Genomic DNA, 17,556 nt, shown 5'->3' with positions numbered 1-17,556 from the left:
CTATTAAAAGACCCTCTTTCCTTTACTAAAAGAAGGAAGTAAACTCAGAAAGGTTAAAAAAAAAAACGTTTCCAGGTGTCCACTCAGCTAATCAGTAAGGGCTGGGACAGGAACTCAGGCCCATGCTCTGAACCAACTCTGCCCAAATAATTTGCAGACTGTAATGGCTGCCCTCAGAGTTGTTTTTGTTTTTTTAAAAAACCCTTACTGATATTTAAAGCATTGCACACTTTTTTATTGATAAGCTCACATCAGTAATATCCTATTCTTATGTATCATCATATATAATAATAGCAAATAAAAATTTAGAATTTTTCACCCCAGAGCTCCAAACTCTCTGGAATACACATCTCCCTTCCTAAATTGAGAAATATGCCAGCAGAGCTCTTTGATATTCATTTCTCAAAATCTAGTTCTGATTCTATGTCTCTGTAAGGCAGACTTCTTGGAGTTCACTCTGATGCAACGTGGGCTCTGCCCCAGCCCTGTGGCCCTCCACTGCTCCTTCTTCCTTGGCTTTGAGGATCCCTGTCTCCTAGAAAGTGTTTTTACCCTCGCTCCTTCTCAGACTTCCCTTTCTCAACCCGCCCTTACCTACTCATGTTTCCCTGAATTCTCTCTGCAGTTCTCTTTTCTTTTCACATTCTGAATGCTGCCTCTCATTCAAATCCACAGTTTTAACTACATGCATAAGCTGGTGAGAGTCAGCATCTTCCCTGAGTGCCAGACCCAGATGTGTATTTGTCTACTGAACATCTCCTGGATGAAAAAGCCCCAGGCAGTCTCCTCAATTTGTCCCTGCTCCTCAGTTCTCAGCCCCCATGCCTGGCAGTCTTTCCTCCCAATTCTCCAAGCCAGAAACAGGAAAAGCTTGGCCTTTTCCCTCCCTCCAAGCTCCATATCTTTACCCAATTCTAAGCCCTCCAATTCTACCCCTAAATCTCTCGTAATGACACGTTTCCAACTCTCCACCCTACTGTCCTAGTCCAGCTCCCCTTCAGTCTCTGCCTCTTCAACTGCAACTGCCTTCTGACTGCTATCCCTGACTGGTCCTCTCCCTTCCTACTCCACCCTCCATCCTGTTGACAGAAGGATGCCACAAAAGCCCAAGTGTGATCAACCTTACTCCTGTTTAACATGTTTTACAAACGCAGAAGGTCTCATGCCTCTCTATCTAGTCCAAGGCTACTCTAGGCTGCAGTCACACTGAAACACTCTCCTGGCTTCCATCGCCCAGCCCACTCTTTGCCTGGGTAGGCTTTACTTTTCATGACTCATTTACCATTTCACTATCACTCCCGGGAAGCCCTTGCCTTGTCTTTCTCGGTGGCAGCTGAAGCTCCAAACTTGAAGCACTCTTATTATGCTGATAAATTTTCTGTTCTATCTGTAGAAATAGCTTAGAGTATAAAAGCCACATTCTTCTTATTAAGGGATTTAATGGAGGAAAGCCAGAGATTCATCTTCAAATCGTATTTTTATCATTGGGCAGATAAAACTATCTGCCCAAGAACACAGGGGTATTGGGAAATACTGTTAAGCAACAGTTAAGGCAGTTATAGGAACTCTTTCTCCCTGGTGTTCCTTCAAGAAATCTATACTTACCTAAAGTCCCTGATAGGTTGGAGGGCCACAGGAGGTTAACTGAGAGTAGCCCTCACTTCTTGAGATCCACCTGATTTGGGGTAGCTTCTGTCCTCTTTTTGGTGCTTGGTACATAAATATTTGTTGACCGAATAATACGCACCAAATATAAGTTATGTGTCAGGTACTGGGCATATAATATCACATTTAACTTTCACAATGGAAAGAAGGAAACGACGGAATTACAGCACCTTCCTCCGTGGTAGCATTTTATTTTTAATCTACATGTATACAGTGATAGAAATACAGTATAGAAATCAATTATTTCTATAGTGAAATAATAGAGAACATTTCAATTACACTCACCTGGAGTGCTGCCAGTCTGCAGCGGCAGATGTTTCTGTGGTCCTCCTTTGTATCTTACCTTATTTTTCTGCCACAGTGCTCATTTGAAACTGTAATTCAATGGATTCTACATATACAACTCATACTTGCCTCAGAAATGATCACTGATAAAGTACAGTAAAAGCCTGATCAACCAGCAGATGCGGACAATAAAGAGGGAACTAGTTACTCCAACCTACTTAGCCAAGTATTAATTCAGGTCTGAAGATGACTAGGCCAGTGCTCTTTTAACCAAAGCACTAGGCCTGCATGAATGATTGCTTCTAAAAGAGCACAATTTTTTTGTTTGTCTTTGGCTGCTGCTGCTGCTGCTAAGTCACTTCAGTTGTATCTGACTCTGTGCGACCCCATAGACGGCAGCCCACCAGGCTCCGCCGTCCCTGGGATTCTCCAGGCAAGAACACTGGAGTGGGTTGCCATTGCCTTCTCCATTGTCTTTGGCTAGAGAAAGGTAAAGAAAAGGGTAAGAAACGCTGTTTACAAATGGTTATCTCAACTGGTTCAAATACTGAGATGGACATATTTTAAGAGCATCATTTCAGTATTGAGGCTGATTATCTCTTGAGTGGAAGATGAACACCCAGACCTTTACCACTGTACTTGAGCTTAAGAGTTTCTCGTCTCCTTGGAGGTTTTTCCTCTATGAGCTCCACTTCTGTCATCCACCCTATTTAATCCTAAGTCTACTACTAAAGCAACCACATTTGGCACTATAATCAACACAACACATACATTTTAATCTAGGTACTAATTCAACTCTAACACTAATGAATGTGGTAGATCACTGCAATGCCAAACCCACATATTTGGTTAGTTAGTGGAAGCTACCGGAGAGTCTCGCAGCTAAAAGATTTACAACTACCTTTAGGAATTTTTCCACTTTCTATCTGAGTCTTTCTCCTCGTGGAAAATCAAATGTGTAAAGAATTCAACCTACACAAAATTCACAGGATGTCTACCATCACAATCCTCCTTGATAAAAGGAAAGTATAAGAAATCCATCATGTCTAAGATATTGAAGGGGCTGGGAAAGGAAAGCCATGAAGAAACAAACAAACTGGCTGCATTATATACAATGGAATTACTCTAGTGGAAATCTAGCCTCTCTAAAATTCAATATCTAAAAGTTTCTCTTTTCACAAACAACTACTGACTGTATACATTTAGTTTTTATTTTACTTGAAACATTCTGACAAACAGCAAACAGAGATTTACAGAATAGCGAATGAAGAATACATTGAAGGTAAGTAATAGACATTGGGAATGGCAGTACTGGGAACGAAGGTCTGACAGTACAGTGAAAGCTCAGAAATTATAGGAGATGGAAATACAGAATTACAGAAGACAAAAGATATTAAAGCTATCACAATTTAAGAGTAAATAACATTTTATAGAAAACTGGATTAATTGTAAAACATGATTTTTTCTTCCTTAAAAATTTTCTTAAGCAAATAACAAACATGTTAGAATGAAAGAATCTAAGAGTTACAAAGGGCTTTAATTATCATACCATCTAATCCATTCTATTTTACAGACAGGGAAACAGAAGTCCAGTGAGTAGCTTTGCCTGGCCAGTAACCACTTAAAAGATTTTCATACTGCTAGAATATATGTTCATTTTCATATCATTATATATTCTGTCATTTACCAAACAGTAACTAAAAGAGACATTAGAGTCTAAACTCTGAACCTAGCTGTCACTTTGTAGATTGTTGCAAAAGGGACACATTAAAGGTAAAAAGCACTACTTAAAAAAAATGTGAATTCCTCATTTAGCTTTAAAATAACACCCATTCTTATAAAATTATTCTATATGGTAGGCAAACTGTAGTCATAGACTGAAAAAAACTATGCTAACATAGAGTTATAAGAGATTAGACGTTTTTATAACCCTTAATCTGTGCCATTTTTAAAGGGACTTACTTAAATACACAAACAAAATACTTTTACAATATACTCCTTCCTAACACTGTCTTAGTGAGGAATTAGAATATTAACTATATGCTATGACCTTTTGATATTTTTAGCTATATATTTATAATTTGGGGGGGGGGACACCGAAATATTAGTTTAAGAGAAGCCAAAATTTACCAGTGCCTCAAGTTATCTTTACGAGTTTATACTGTACCACATGTAAAGTGACCATGACACAAAATCAATGTAATAGAATGAGTGCCTATTATGTATAAGATGTTAAAATTGTTTGGCTGGACATAATCAGGTCAAATTTAAAATCTGTTACTTCAATTCCAAATAATGTGGTAATACATTATTCCAAAATTTTTTGGAACCTGGTGGCCCATTTTCTAAAAGTTGTTTTGACTGCACTGGTATTTTGAACCTCTGTACTCCATGCCCTTTCCCCTTTCCCTCCCTGTTAGTAGTACACTTTTTTGGATGTGTTCTATCTTTGTCATATTTCCCAGATCCTCTGATTTTGCTCACTTTGGATTCCCTTCCCCCACCCTTTCTTCCCTGCCTTCCATTTTCTTCATTACCTGTCTCCTGGCACTTTCCCTTCTCTTCCTCATTGTTCCCATCTTCTTCCTTCTCCTCTTCTCTCCCATTCTCTTTCCTCTTCCCCACTGCCCCCTCCTTCTCTTCCCTTTCCGTACCTTCCCTCTCTCTCTCCTCCTCTCCTTCCTCCACTCTTTCTTCCCCCTCCTCTTCTCCCTCTCCCTCTCCTCCTGGCCCCTCCCCCTCTTTCTCACCTTCTCCTTCCTTCTCTTCTCCCTCCTCTTCCTCTCCTTCCCCCTCTTCTCCTTCCACCTCTCCCTCCTCCTCTCCTTCTCCCTCTTCTAACTCTTCTTCCCCCTCTCCTTCTTCTTCCTCTCCCTCATCCCCTCCCCCTTCCTCTTCTTCCTCTCCTTCCTGCTCCCCATCCCCTTCCTCCTCTCCCTCCGCATCCCCTTCCTCATCTCCCTCCCCATCCTCTTCCTCCTCTCCCTCCCCATCCCATTCCTCTTCCTCCTCTCCTTTCTGTTCCTCCCCATCCCCTTCCCCCATTCCCCCTTCTCCCTCCCCATCCCCTTCCTCCTCTCCCCACTCTCCTTCCTTCTCCTCATCCCCTACCTCCTCTCCCTCCCCATCTCCTTCCTCCTCTCCCCCTTCTGCTTTCTGTTCCTCCCCATCCCCTTCCTCCTCTCCCTCCCCATCTCCTTCCTCCTCCTCTTCTTCCTCTCCCTCCTGCCCCTCCCCATCCTCTTCCTCCTCTCCCTCCCCTGCCTCCTCTCCCTCCCCTGCCTCCTCTCCCTCCCCTTCCTCCTCTCCCTCCCCTTCCTCCTCTCCCTCCCCTGCCTCCTCTCCCTCCCCTTCTTCCTCTCCCTCCCCTTCCTCCTCTCCCTCCCCATCTCCTTCCTCCTCCTCTTCTTCCTCTCCCTCCTGCCCCTCCCCATCCTCTTCCTCCTCTCCCTCCCCTGCCTCCTCTCCCTCCCCTTCCTCCTCTCCCTCCCCTTCCTCCTCTCCCTCCCCTTCCTCCTCTCCCTCCCCTTCCTCCTCTCCCTCCCCTTCCTCCTCTCCCTCCTGCCCCTCCCTATCTCCTTCCTCCTCTCCCCCTCCTTCCTGCCCCTCCTCATCTCCTTTCCCCTCTCCTTCCTCTCCTTCCTGCCATCTCCCCTCTTCTAACTCCTCCCCCTCCCCCTCCTGCTCTTCCTCCTCTTTCTCTTTCCCTTCTTCTTTCTCCTTGTCTTCCTCTTCTTCCCCTTCTTCCTCACCTGCCTCCTCTCCCTCCCCGCCTCCGTGCTCCCTCTCTCCTGCTTCTTTCCTCCCTGTGCTTCTTTCCTCCTGGTGGCCCTGTTCCCTCTCCTTTCGTTGTTCCTCCTCCTCCAGGTCTTTCTCTCCCTTACCCAGGGTCTCTATTACTCCCTCTCCCACGTCTTCCCCCTCTTCTCCTTCCTCACTTCCTGTTCTACTTCTCTGTTCCACTCCTGAATTACCTTCCTTCCTGATTCCCTTACCTCCACCTTCAGGCACATGTTCTGCCTCTCCCCTTAGCTTTCCCTTGCCTTCACTCACCTCGGCTATGTCTGTAAAGTCATCTAACAGGAACTCTGCTTCCTCTTTCTCTTTTTCTCCGCACTCCTCCTCATTTGCCTCTATTTCTTGCTCCTCTATTCCACTTCCTTCTGAATCATCTTCTTCCTGTTCCTCTGGGATCCTTGATAAGCGATGACACTTAAACTCATATTTTGCCATGATTGTGGATAGTCTGTATTTAGCCTCTTCATGTCTTTGTTCAACAAATTTTATGCTATACCACAAATTTTGATTAGTTTCCACTTCATCATCCTCTTTCTCATCATTGCTAAATTCTATTGACTCAGGCCGCTGGAAACCATCAGCTATATTTTGCTGACTTTCACTTTCACCTTCCAAATAACTGTCTTCCTCCTCTATAGATGCTTGTTCACTGTCAAAAATCGTATCTTGCTTGTTCCCTTTACTTTCCTTAACAAAATCTTTATCTTCTTCATCCTCCATATTCATGTCTCTATTTGGTAAGTCATCAAAAAACATATCAATATTTTTTCTATTCTCTTCAGTTTTTCTTATATCCTTCAGATCTGTCATATTCACCAGATCAGTTTCCACCTCAGAGACTATTTCTTTTGCTTTTGAATCCTTCTGACTTTGCCCGTCATCACTTTCCTTTTCTATTTCCTCACTATTAAGTGGATAGACACCATGCTTATTTTCACGTCTAAAGGTCCCTTTTTGCAAACCCTCTGCACTGGTGCTGGTCTGAGGACTTTGCTGGTCTGAGTCATTACCTACGTCCTCATCTGAAAATGCTTCCATAAACATAGTTGCTGGCATCGCGTACATTCCTTGTGCCAAAAGTTGTTTATATACTCTCCCTTCTGTCACTTTTGGGGACATCTCTTCATTTTCATATTCATTACTATCATCACTTTCAGTATAAGTTGTATGCTGCTTCGGTTTCTCAATTATTTCTTGTTTCTGTAAATTTTTTGAAGTAATCGTCATACTACTATTAGTTGATAAAAGAAACTTATTTATTACAAAATACCAAGATTTTCCATTATCATAAATTTCACTTGGAGAATTAAAATGCCCAATTTTACCAGACATTTTCCTCAGATTTTTTTTTGGGGGGGAGGGGGATAATTTATGCCATTGTCTGTCTGTGGAGCATCTAATTTTGATTCAGTAACATCAATCTGTGTTTAACTTTCAAATTTACCACCTGCCTTAACTTTGCCATTACTCACAGTACCAATATTTATTCTCTGCCCCTTTTCTTAATCTGAATCAATTCTTAAATATGTTTCCAGACTAATTTTGAAAAATACTGTTAAAAAATGCACACTTTTCTACTTTCCCTATTGTTTTGTCAAATTTTGATTGGTCTTTTGAATCCACAAAATTCTGAAAATGAAATAAACTAACTGAAAACATGAATTTTAAAAAATCTGAAAATTACAATGAAATGTTTTTATCAATACACTACATAATAATGAATATATTTTTCTTTTCTAAACAAAATCTTTTGAGTTTTCAAATTTTTGACCCTCTTCCTTTTATTTACTGTATTCTTTAATTATAATAATTTGCATACATAAAAAACTATGAGAAAAATACTTAAAGTAAAATATAAATTTTATTAAAATTTTATAAACTTCTATAAAAACTTATATAATGAACCATTGAGGTTTTAATGATACATTAAGAATAGGAAATTAATTTATTGCTGGACAAAATAAGGCAAATCAAATTGTTGATCTAAGTTCTATAAGCTAATGGACTGAAATGGCTGATGAATTTGAGTTTCTAGATAGTAAAAGCTCACTAAATCAAGTTTTATAAATTATAAAGAGTGCTAGACCCAGGAAGAGGTCATTTTTTGCTAAACAAATTATTAAAACAGCACAAGTTAAAAATATACAGAAATACTATAATAAACCTTTTTGATTCACTAAAGTAGGCTTGGTAGGGCCTCTAAGTAAAAGGACTATATGAAATATAAAATATATATTAGTTTAAAAGAAAATGCTTTCCTTTTCTGTTTGTTCTCGGTCTCTTCTTTAAAAAGTCACAATTCTTTCAACAGCCCTAAGACAGACAGAGGCCCAGCTGCCAGAAATGATTTCTAAATGCATGTGCCTTTATTTCTTTAGCACAAAAAAGCAGCACAGAAGAGGCAGAGCCCAGAGTCTAAGAGGAAGGAAAGACACACAAAAGATGTCTGCTTGGAAGTACAGTCAAGTCAACAAATCAGTTAGTCACTGAGCTTTGACAACTGTGTTAGGAAAGAAGCTCTTCCATTTTCAAAAAGAATACTGTTACTCAATAAGGATTGGCACTAAATTTGTACAATTTACCCAGATTCTCTTGCATTTCAGTGACTTTTTAGTTTAACAATGTGGCAAAGGTACTAGAAATATAAATGAAATGTTTTTTGTAGCCTTTGTCCTTCAATTTGCATTTCTCCAATATCTATTTCTAATCCTGAACCCTTCATCATTTCAGCTCACTGGTCCTTCAAGCCAGAAAATGTAAATAATTTCAGGACAGGCTTTTATCTCTCCAGGGTTGTGAAAAACCAGAATATTCCCTCCTCTTCTATTCATTTGCTATTCATTAAAAGTCTCTATCACTCATGCATGGTTTCTGACTAATTTCCAAATGTTTAATCTTGTTTTTATGCTACCAATTCCTTGATAAATTAAAGCCTATTCCAAACACTGTAAAAGCAATTATCAAATATTTTAACTAAACACTACAAAACTTTAGAACTGGAAAAGAGGTTAATATCATCCTGTAAGGTCAGCAAGGTAACTCACCCAATGTCATACTCAAACAAAGTGTGAGAGGCACTCATAAAAAACTGTAGCCTCTTCCAACACTTAAGAATGGTAATAAATATTTTTTGCCTTGACAGTAACAAAGTATGGATATTGTCACTTATTAATGACTCCAAAGAACAAATTTCAGCAGTGAAATTCTGCCAGTCTTGTTGTATCACAGAAAATACATACCGACAGAATAAGCCCAAATGGAGACTATACATATTGTATCCCCATCTTTTAAATCCTAAAGTAAGTGAATACTTACCTTTTTTGAGTTCTTTCCTGAAACCTTTCAAGAAAAATATAAGCAATTTAAACTGTTCTTCCCACCATAGTGAAAATAACTCTCTGTATCATACCTTTTGCTTTTGAATTGGCGATAATTTTAGTTTTTCATTGGAATTCAGGCGCAACATGTGTGTCTGAAATAAATTTAAAAAAATATGTTCTAAAAAAATAAAGACTGTATAACCGATTATATACCTATACATATGATTATATATTTATATATCATTATATGTTGATTTAAAATACATATAAATAAAATTAATACAAAACAGTTCAGACAATCATATAATCAACTTTCAACTGCATAATAATAATGTGAGGGCTGAAATTAATTTTACAGTACTTAATCTATACTTCACTAAATCTGAGTTTAAAATAATAAATGAAAAGACAAAAACAAAAAGCTTTTTTCTATGTATATAATGGCTTAGGAAGTACACATATACACAGACATACAAATACAAATACATGAGGAACTAAAACTCAAATTTGTATCTATATTGCACAAATAGGAAAACCAGTACCATATTTAAGACATCAGCAGTTTCTCCAAGGCTTTCTGAATCCTCTGCTGAAAGACTGTCTGTATCTTTCTCTTTGGTCATTTTATGTTGAAAATAATCTGAATGATTAACAGAGAAAAGATAGAACCAGATTTCAACAGAAAAGTGAAAGACAACTAGACAATAAACAGAAATTATTCTGCAATATAAAAGTACAGTTATAATTTTACTAATAGGTCAGTTGGTAAAGAAGCCGCTTGCAATACAGGAGACCGTAGTTTGATTCCTGGGTGTGGAAGATCTGCTAGAGAAGGGGTAGGCTACCCACTCTGGTATTCTGGCCTGGAGAATTCCATGGACTATATAGTCCATGGGGTCACAAAGAGTCAGACACAACTGAGTGACCTTCACTTTCTTTCACTTTCAAAGGTCCTTTAACCTCATATTAAGGGAACTGAACAGAATTCATTCACAGTGATAGCAGGTTTTAAAATCTTTCTGAAAATTTAAAGACCCTGACACTGATAAGATAACAACTGCTTCATTCATATGAACAGAGAAACATTATTCCTTTGGGATAAATACTACCAGGTATCAAGCACTATGATAGCCAGTGCCCAAAAGATCCCCATCAACTTATACCCTCCTGCTATGCATACACTTGTGTAGTTCCCTTCCACATTTTACCAGGTTGGTCTGTATGGCCAATAAAATAAGCAGATCAATTTGATGTTACTGTGGCTTATGTCTCAGTCCTCTCTCTCTCTCTCTCTCTGATCACATGCTCTGGGGGAAGCCATGCTATGAGTACACCCAAGGAGAAGCCCATGTGATGAAGAAGTCCAGCCTCCTGCCAATGGCCACGTGAGTGAGTTTGCAAGAGGAGCATGAAACATCCTGAACCAGAATCACTCAGCTAGACTGGTCCTGGATTCTTGACCCTTAAAAACTGTGTGAGATAGTAAATGTTTGTTGTTTTAGCCTTAAGTTTTAGGGTCATTGCTTATGTAGCAACAGAAAAATAGTACAAAGACCTAGAGACCTTCACAGAAAACCATAAGATTATTATATCATAAAGCAGATAACGAAAAGTTACAAGCTTCATTTGACCTTATATTTTTCTCAATTACGATATCCCCATTTAGCACATATATACATATTTGAAAGGAGCTCCTTAATGAAGTCTTCACTGAAAATGCCAGTCCACAGTGCTCTCTCCCTTATAAATTCATTCAATTCCAATGAATGAATTATCAGTTTGTCTTCATTCCATGTGAGATATTAGGTAGGGGATATCAACTTAAGTAACTGCTGAATCTTAATGAACTTATAGTCTAGAAGGGAATACAAAATATGTGATATAGGAGAATGAGAAATCCCATCCAAATGTGGAAGATCAGGAAATTTTTCACTAAGGAGTTATAGGGAATGATGAATGAGTAGAATTCTGAGAGGTAGGGATGGAGGTAAATGGGGAAGAAAATAAGTGTAGTGCTAACAGAAGCTATGGAACAGCTGCCCTGAAAATTTACCATGTGCTTGGAACAAAGGCTTTTATACACATCAGGTTAACTCCATGATAATAAGAGAGGTAAGTGTTATATCCCCATTTCACAAATGAATACATTAAGGTTCAGTGACTCTTTTGGTGTCAAGTGTCAATCTCAAGTCTGCCTGGACTTTATAGGTTTTCCACTCGGTCTGACTATGAAGAGCTTCAGTTTGATCAACATCAGGGCTCAATAAACTTTTTCTGTAAAAGGCCACACAGCAAACATTTTAGGCTTTGTGGCCATATGGTCTCTGTCCTAATAATCAAACTCTGCCACTGAAGTGTGAAAGCAGCCACAGACAATACATAAATGAATGGTTTTAAGAAAAAGGCTACTGAGAGATGAAGCTGGAAAACCAGGTGGGAGTTACATGGGATATTTACATTTATTAAAAAAAAAGACTAGGGATCCTCTGAAGACACTGGAGCAGATGGGAACTAAACAGCACCTGAAGGAGATTAACAAAGAAAAGTATGAACCAGGACAGACTGGAGATGGCAGAGAGGAAGTTTAGAAAATAGTAAGTATATTGTTTAAGGTCATGGTCTCAGCCTTATGCTTAACTGAGAAAACAGAAGTCATCAGACCTGATCTGTTTTATCTTCTCACCAACAAACGTACACATTTACCTATACTTTCCTGTTAAAATGTAGGATGTGTCTTTCCTCTTAACAAAGACTGTTCTGTATGCCAGCCCCTCCTGTCTTCTCAAGCGCTTTGCACCTTTGGTTACTCTCTCTCTCATGTGCTGCCAGTCTCTCTGGACTACTGGTTCATGTCCATTAGCATACACATATGCTCTCACATTTCCCACGCCCTCCACGTCTCCCTCTAGCTCCCTCTAGCTTAGCCGCCCCATTTCTCTGCTCCTCGTCATGACCAAAATAGGCAAAAGAACTATCTACACACTTTATCGCCCCTTCGCTTCCTCCTTTCCCCTTCATGCCTCAACTTTTAACACTCTGCCTTCTGTCCTGATCCTTCCCTGGAACTACTCTTGTCAGGATCACCAAAAATGTCCATGATGCCAGATCCATGGGATGCTTCTTTGCACTCCTTTTTCTTGAGCTTTGAGCAGTACTTTGAATTTGTGACCCTACTCTCTCCTCATTTTCCTCCTCCTGCCCTACTGGCTGATAAGGTTGAGAAAAGTGGCTTTGCTGGTCCTCCCTCTCCTACCCTCTAAGCATCAGACAGTCTCGAGGCAAAATACTGAGCCCTCTTTTCTTCCTGCTCTACTCTCTAAAGCGATGTCACCAACTTCCATGAATTATAAATACCATCTCCATGTTGATGGTTTCCAAATTTATATCTCTTTGTCCAGATCTCTATTCTGAATGTTACACTTTCATTTTCAACAGCCTACTTGATAGGTCTGCTTGGATGCCTCACAGGGATCTCAAAGTCAGTTTTTAACTTTTTTCCTTCAAAGCAGTCAACCATCCTCCTGCCTACACATCTATGAGTAATTTATTAACAAGTTTAACAAGTTCACCTGGTTCTATGTCTAAAATGTATTTCCCATGGGCTCCTTTTTATATCCACTGTGAACACCTTAGGTCTGTACACCATCATCTCTTGCAAAAGGCTCTGAAGTTTTCTTCCCACCTCTAGTCTCGTATCCCTGCATCCACATGTAGGCAAAAGTGATCATCTTAAAACATAAATGGGATTGGAGCACATTACTCCACTGTTTAAAATCCTTTAATGACTTTCTATTACACTTAAGAAAAACACTCACATCACTTAGGCCTCTCATGGCCTATAAAACCATGAATATATTTTTGCTGTCTCTTTTTCCAACATCATTGTGTCCTGTCTTTTACTTCACTCTTGATTTTCCTTCACTCACTTTCTCTTCAACCCCAATGATCTTCTTTCCTTTTCCTATAGACTGCCTTTAACTACATTATTTTCTTTGCCTGGAATAGACACATCCTCTCTCTTTGTGTGGTTATTTTCTTATCCTTTGTTTTACCTTGAATGTCACCTTCTCATCTATGTCTTCCCTAACCTCCTTATCTCCAAAAGAAACACCGAAGTCCGCAAATAATTTAGAAGTCACAGTATATGTTGGATGTGTGCTCAGTCAGTCGTGTCTGACTCAGTGTGACCCCAAGGACTGTAGACTGTCAGGCTCCTCTGTCCATGGAATTTTGTAAGCAAGAATACTGGACTGGGTTGTCACTTCCTCCTCCAGGGATACAACTTTCAAAATACTTATTAAGTTTGTTTGTTTGACCATTACATCTACTACTGTGAGCAGGAATCCCTCAGAAGAAATGGAGTAGCCATCATGGTCAACAAAAGAGTCTGAAATGCAGTACTTGGATGCAATCTCAAAAACGACAGAATGATCTCTGTTCGTCTCCAAGGCAAACCATTCAATATCACAGTTATCCAAGTCTATGCCCCAACCAGTAACGCTGAAGAAGCTGAAGTTGAATGGTTTTATGAAGACCTACAAGATCTTTTAGAACTAACAACCAAAAAAGATGTCCTCTTCATTATAGGGGACTGGAATGCAAAAGCAGGAAGTCAAGAAACACCTGGAGTAACAGGCAAATTTGGCCTTGGAATGCAGAATGAAGCAGGGCAAAGACTAATAGAGTTTTGCCAAGAAAATGCACTGGTCATAGCAAACACCCTCTTCCAACAACACAAGAGAAGACTCTACACATGGACATCACGAGATGGTCAACTCCGAAATCAGATTGATTATATTCTTTGCAGCCAAAGATGGAGAAGCTCTATACAGTCAACAAAAACAAGACCAGGAGCTGACTGTGGCTCAGATCATGAACTCCTTATTGCCAAATTCAGACTTAAATTGAAGAAAGCAGGGAAAACCGCTAGGCCATTCAGGTATGACCTAAATCAAATCCCTTAGGATTATACAGTGGAAGTGAGAAATAGATTTAACGGTCTAGATCTGATAGACAGAGTACCTGATGAACTATGGAATGAGGTTCGTAACACTGTACAGGAGACAGGGATCAAGACCATCCCCATGGAAAAGAAATGCAAAAAAGCAAAATGGCTGTCTGGGGAGGCCTTACAAATGGCTGTGAAAAGAAGAGAGGCGAAAGCAAAGGAGAAAAGGAAAGATATAAGCATCTGAATGCAGAGTTCCAAAGAATAGCAAGAAGAGATAAGAAAGCCTTCTTCAGCGATCAATGCAAAGAAATAGAGGAAAAGAACAGAATGGGAAAGACTAGAGATCTCTTCAAGAAAATTAGAGATACCAAGGGAATATTTCATGCAAAGATGGGCTCGATAAAGGACAGATATGGTCTGGACCTAACAGAAGCAGAAGATATTAAGAAGAGGTGGCAAGAATACACGGAAGAACTGTACAAAAAAGATCTTCACGACCCGGATAATCATGATGATGTGATCACTAATCTAGAGCCAGACATCTTGGAATGTGAAGTCAAGTGGGCCTTAGAAAGCATCACTACAAACAAAGCTAGTGGAGGTGATGGAATTCCAGTTGAGCTGTTTCAAATCCTGAAAGATGATGCTGTCAAAGTGCTGCACTCAACATGCCAGCAAGTTTGGAAAACTCAGCAGTGGCCAAAGGACTGGAAAAGGTCAGTTTTCATTCCAATTCCAAAGAAAGGCAATGCCAAAGAATGCTCAAACTACCACACAATTGCCCTCATCTCACATGCGAGTAAAGTAATGCTCAAAATTCTCCAAGCCAGGCTTCAGCAATACGTGAACCGTGAACTCCCTGATGTTCAAGCTGGTTTTAGAAAAGGCAGAGGAACCAGAGATCAAATTGCCAACATCCGCTGGATCATGGAAAAAGCAAGAGAGTTCCAGACAAACATCTATTTCTGCTTTATTGACTATGCCAAAGCCTTTGACTATGTGGATCACAAACTGTGGAAAATTCTGAAAGAGATGGGAATACCAGACCACCTAACCTGCCTCTTGAGGAATCTGTATGCAGGTCAGGAAGCAACAGTTAGAACTGGACATGGAACAACAGACTGGTTCCAAATAGGAAAAGGAGTACGTCAAGGTTGTATATTGTCACCCTGCTTATTTAACTTCTATGCAGAGTACATCATGAGAAACACTGGACTGGAAGAAACACAAGCTGGAATCAAGATTGCTGGGAGAAATATCAATAACCTCAGATATGCAGAAGACACCACCCTTATGGCAGAAAGTGAAGAGGAATAAAAAGCCTCTTGATGAAAGTGAAAGAGGAGAGTGAAAAAGTTGGCTTAAAGCTCAACATTCAGAAAATGAAGATCATGGCATCTGGTCCCATCACTCCATAGGAAATAGATGGGGAAACAGTGGAAACAGTGTCAGACTTTTGTTTTTTGGGGCTCCAAAATCACTGCAGATGGTGACTGCAGCCATGAAATTAAAAGATGCTTACTCCTTGGAAGAAAAGTTATGACCAACCTAGACAGTATATTCAAAAGCAGAGACATTACTTTACCGACTAAGGTCTGTCCAGTCAAGGCTATAGTTTTTCCAGTAGTCATGTATGGATGTGAGAGTTGGACTGTGAAGAAGGCTGAGCGCCTAGGAATTGATGCGTTTGAACTGTGGTGTTGGAGAAGACTCTTGAGAGTCCCTTGGACTGCAAGGAGATCCAACCAGTCCATTCTGAAGGAGATCAGTCCTGGGTGTTCTTTGGAAGGAATGATGCTAAAGCTGAAGCTCCAGTACTTTGGACACCTCATGCGAAGAGTTGACTCATTGGAAAAGACTCTGATGCTAGGAGGGATTGGGGGCAGGAGGAGAAGGGGACGACCCAGGATGAGATGGCTGGATGGCATTACGGACTCGATGGACATGAGTCTGAGTGAACTCCGGGAGATGGTGATGGACAGGGAGGCCTGGCGTTCTGTGATTCATGGGGTCGCAAAGAGTTGGACACGACTGAGCGATTGAACTGAACTGAACTGAAGTTTGTTTTAGTAAACAGTCACAAGAAGATAAGGGATGGCTTTTCCTTTTACTCTAAAAAATTCTATCTTCACAGTCTAATCGCTGGAAGTGGCAAACAACTTGCCCCAAACCATAAACTTCTCTTTTCCTTGCACACACTGTTGTCAGAATCTACTTTTCCCATGTACAGGGCTGAAGAGTACCAGTGATTCTTATCTCCAAAGGAAACACAAAAGTTGTGGTGAGATGTAAGAAACCCTGCTCCTTATCAGGGTCCTAGATGTAGGGAATATTCCATTCCCATGGTCACCAGTTCTTGCCTGAGTTCCTGATCCTTTGTTACCTCAACCTTTTCTGTAGGTTCCTGAGCCCAAAGATATTAAAATGATCTGTCCCACTGTTTTTAATTCCAGATGCCCAGATTATCTTCTTAATTCCAAACCTACTGCTTACTCTGGTTTCCTAGTCCTGGCTTCCTGCCCTGTCCCTATCATCTGAGCACATGGCATGTGGCAACATAAACACATTCCTAAGATACATATAGTTAATAAATGTTGGAGCTGGCATCTGCTCCCAGATCAATTGGACTCTACATCCCATACTCCCAACCATGATGCTCTACAGCTTTAATACATAACTTCACATAGGGCCAGAAGACCTGTATGCAAATCCTGTTCATTTCCTTTATAAAACTGAGTGACCTTGGGCAAGTCACTCAATCTCTTCAAGCCTTGTTTTTCTCTTATGTAAAAATGAAGAATCTAACTCCCACCTATTTTGGGTTGCTTCTGCGTTTAAAGGTGATAATGTAAGAGAAGGTGATATGTATGTTATACACTGCTCTATAAAGATATGCTGCTGTCATCACATGGGATTTTTAAGGTCATCAGAGATGCTTTCTATTAGTCAGAGTATTCCTGGATTTGAATTCAAATGAGATGTCAGTCTCTAACTAGGAAGAAAATAACTTAAGTGGAGAAAAAACATCTGAAGATGAACATGAAAACAGTAGGAATAAATGGTACATTTCTTCTGAGAGCAAGCAGAGTATCAAATGTTACCTGGTTCCATTGGGGGCATAGAGTTCTCATTTTCACATATCGTTTTCTCTAGCAGGTTACTTGCAGACACGGAGAAAGGAATTAAGTGAGGCGAAAAACAAATGGGCTGTGGGGAAGTCCCTTCAACTGGAGGTAGTGTTCTTGTCATTCGAATAGAGTCTGGGGATTTCTCCTTTAAAGCAAACGGATTAAATAAACTGTTAGATGATGTTATATACTTAATATTGATGTAAACTACCCTGAGGTTGCAAAAACTATTGAAGAGAGAGACTTCAAATTGGCCAATGTCCTACAATGTTCACTCTTTAATAATCCCCAAGGGCTCAAAAATGTTCTGTTTTGTTGCCTCTGTGTCTAAGTTGCTCTAAATCATCAATCTGTTGGTATGTTTTTCACAAGATGGGGAAAAGTGTATGTGTGTTTTCTCTGCCTTCCC

The 17,556-nt window shown here is 40.0% G+C and overlaps 1 protein-coding gene across 2 annotated transcripts in view; it reads right to left on the bottom strand.

Moving 5' to 3' along the window:
- Positions 1-17,556, bottom strand: part of RPGR (retinitis pigmentosa GTPase regulator) — a 62,341-nt gene that overhangs the window by 19,213 nt on the left and 25,572 nt on the right. Inside the window, exons 11-16 of one of the 2 annotated variants that reach the window (XM_068962201.1) lie at positions 17,121-17,292; positions 9,611-9,708; positions 9,158-9,220; positions 6,743-6,948; positions 4,605-6,145; positions 4,228-4,544 (exon numbers count right to left, since the gene is read on the bottom strand). In XM_068962201.1, coding sequence (XP_068818302.1) covers positions 4,228-4,544; positions 4,605-6,145; positions 6,743-6,948; positions 9,158-9,220; positions 9,611-9,708; positions 17,121-17,292 — 2,397 coding nt within the window. Of the gene's footprint in view, positions 1-4,227; positions 4,545-4,604; positions 6,949-9,157; positions 9,221-9,610; positions 9,709-17,120; positions 17,293-17,556 lie in introns of those variants that run through there. The other variant, XM_068962202.1, reaches the window with a different exon arrangement.

This window comes from Capricornis sumatraensis, chromosome X (genome assembly GCF_032405125.1).
Source record: "Capricornis sumatraensis isolate serow.1 chromosome X, serow.2, whole genome shotgun sequence".
In the NCBI taxonomy this organism is placed as follows: Eukaryota; Metazoa; Chordata; class Mammalia; order Artiodactyla; family Bovidae; genus Capricornis; species Capricornis sumatraensis.
This window is presented reverse-complemented; position numbering and strand designations above follow the sequence as displayed.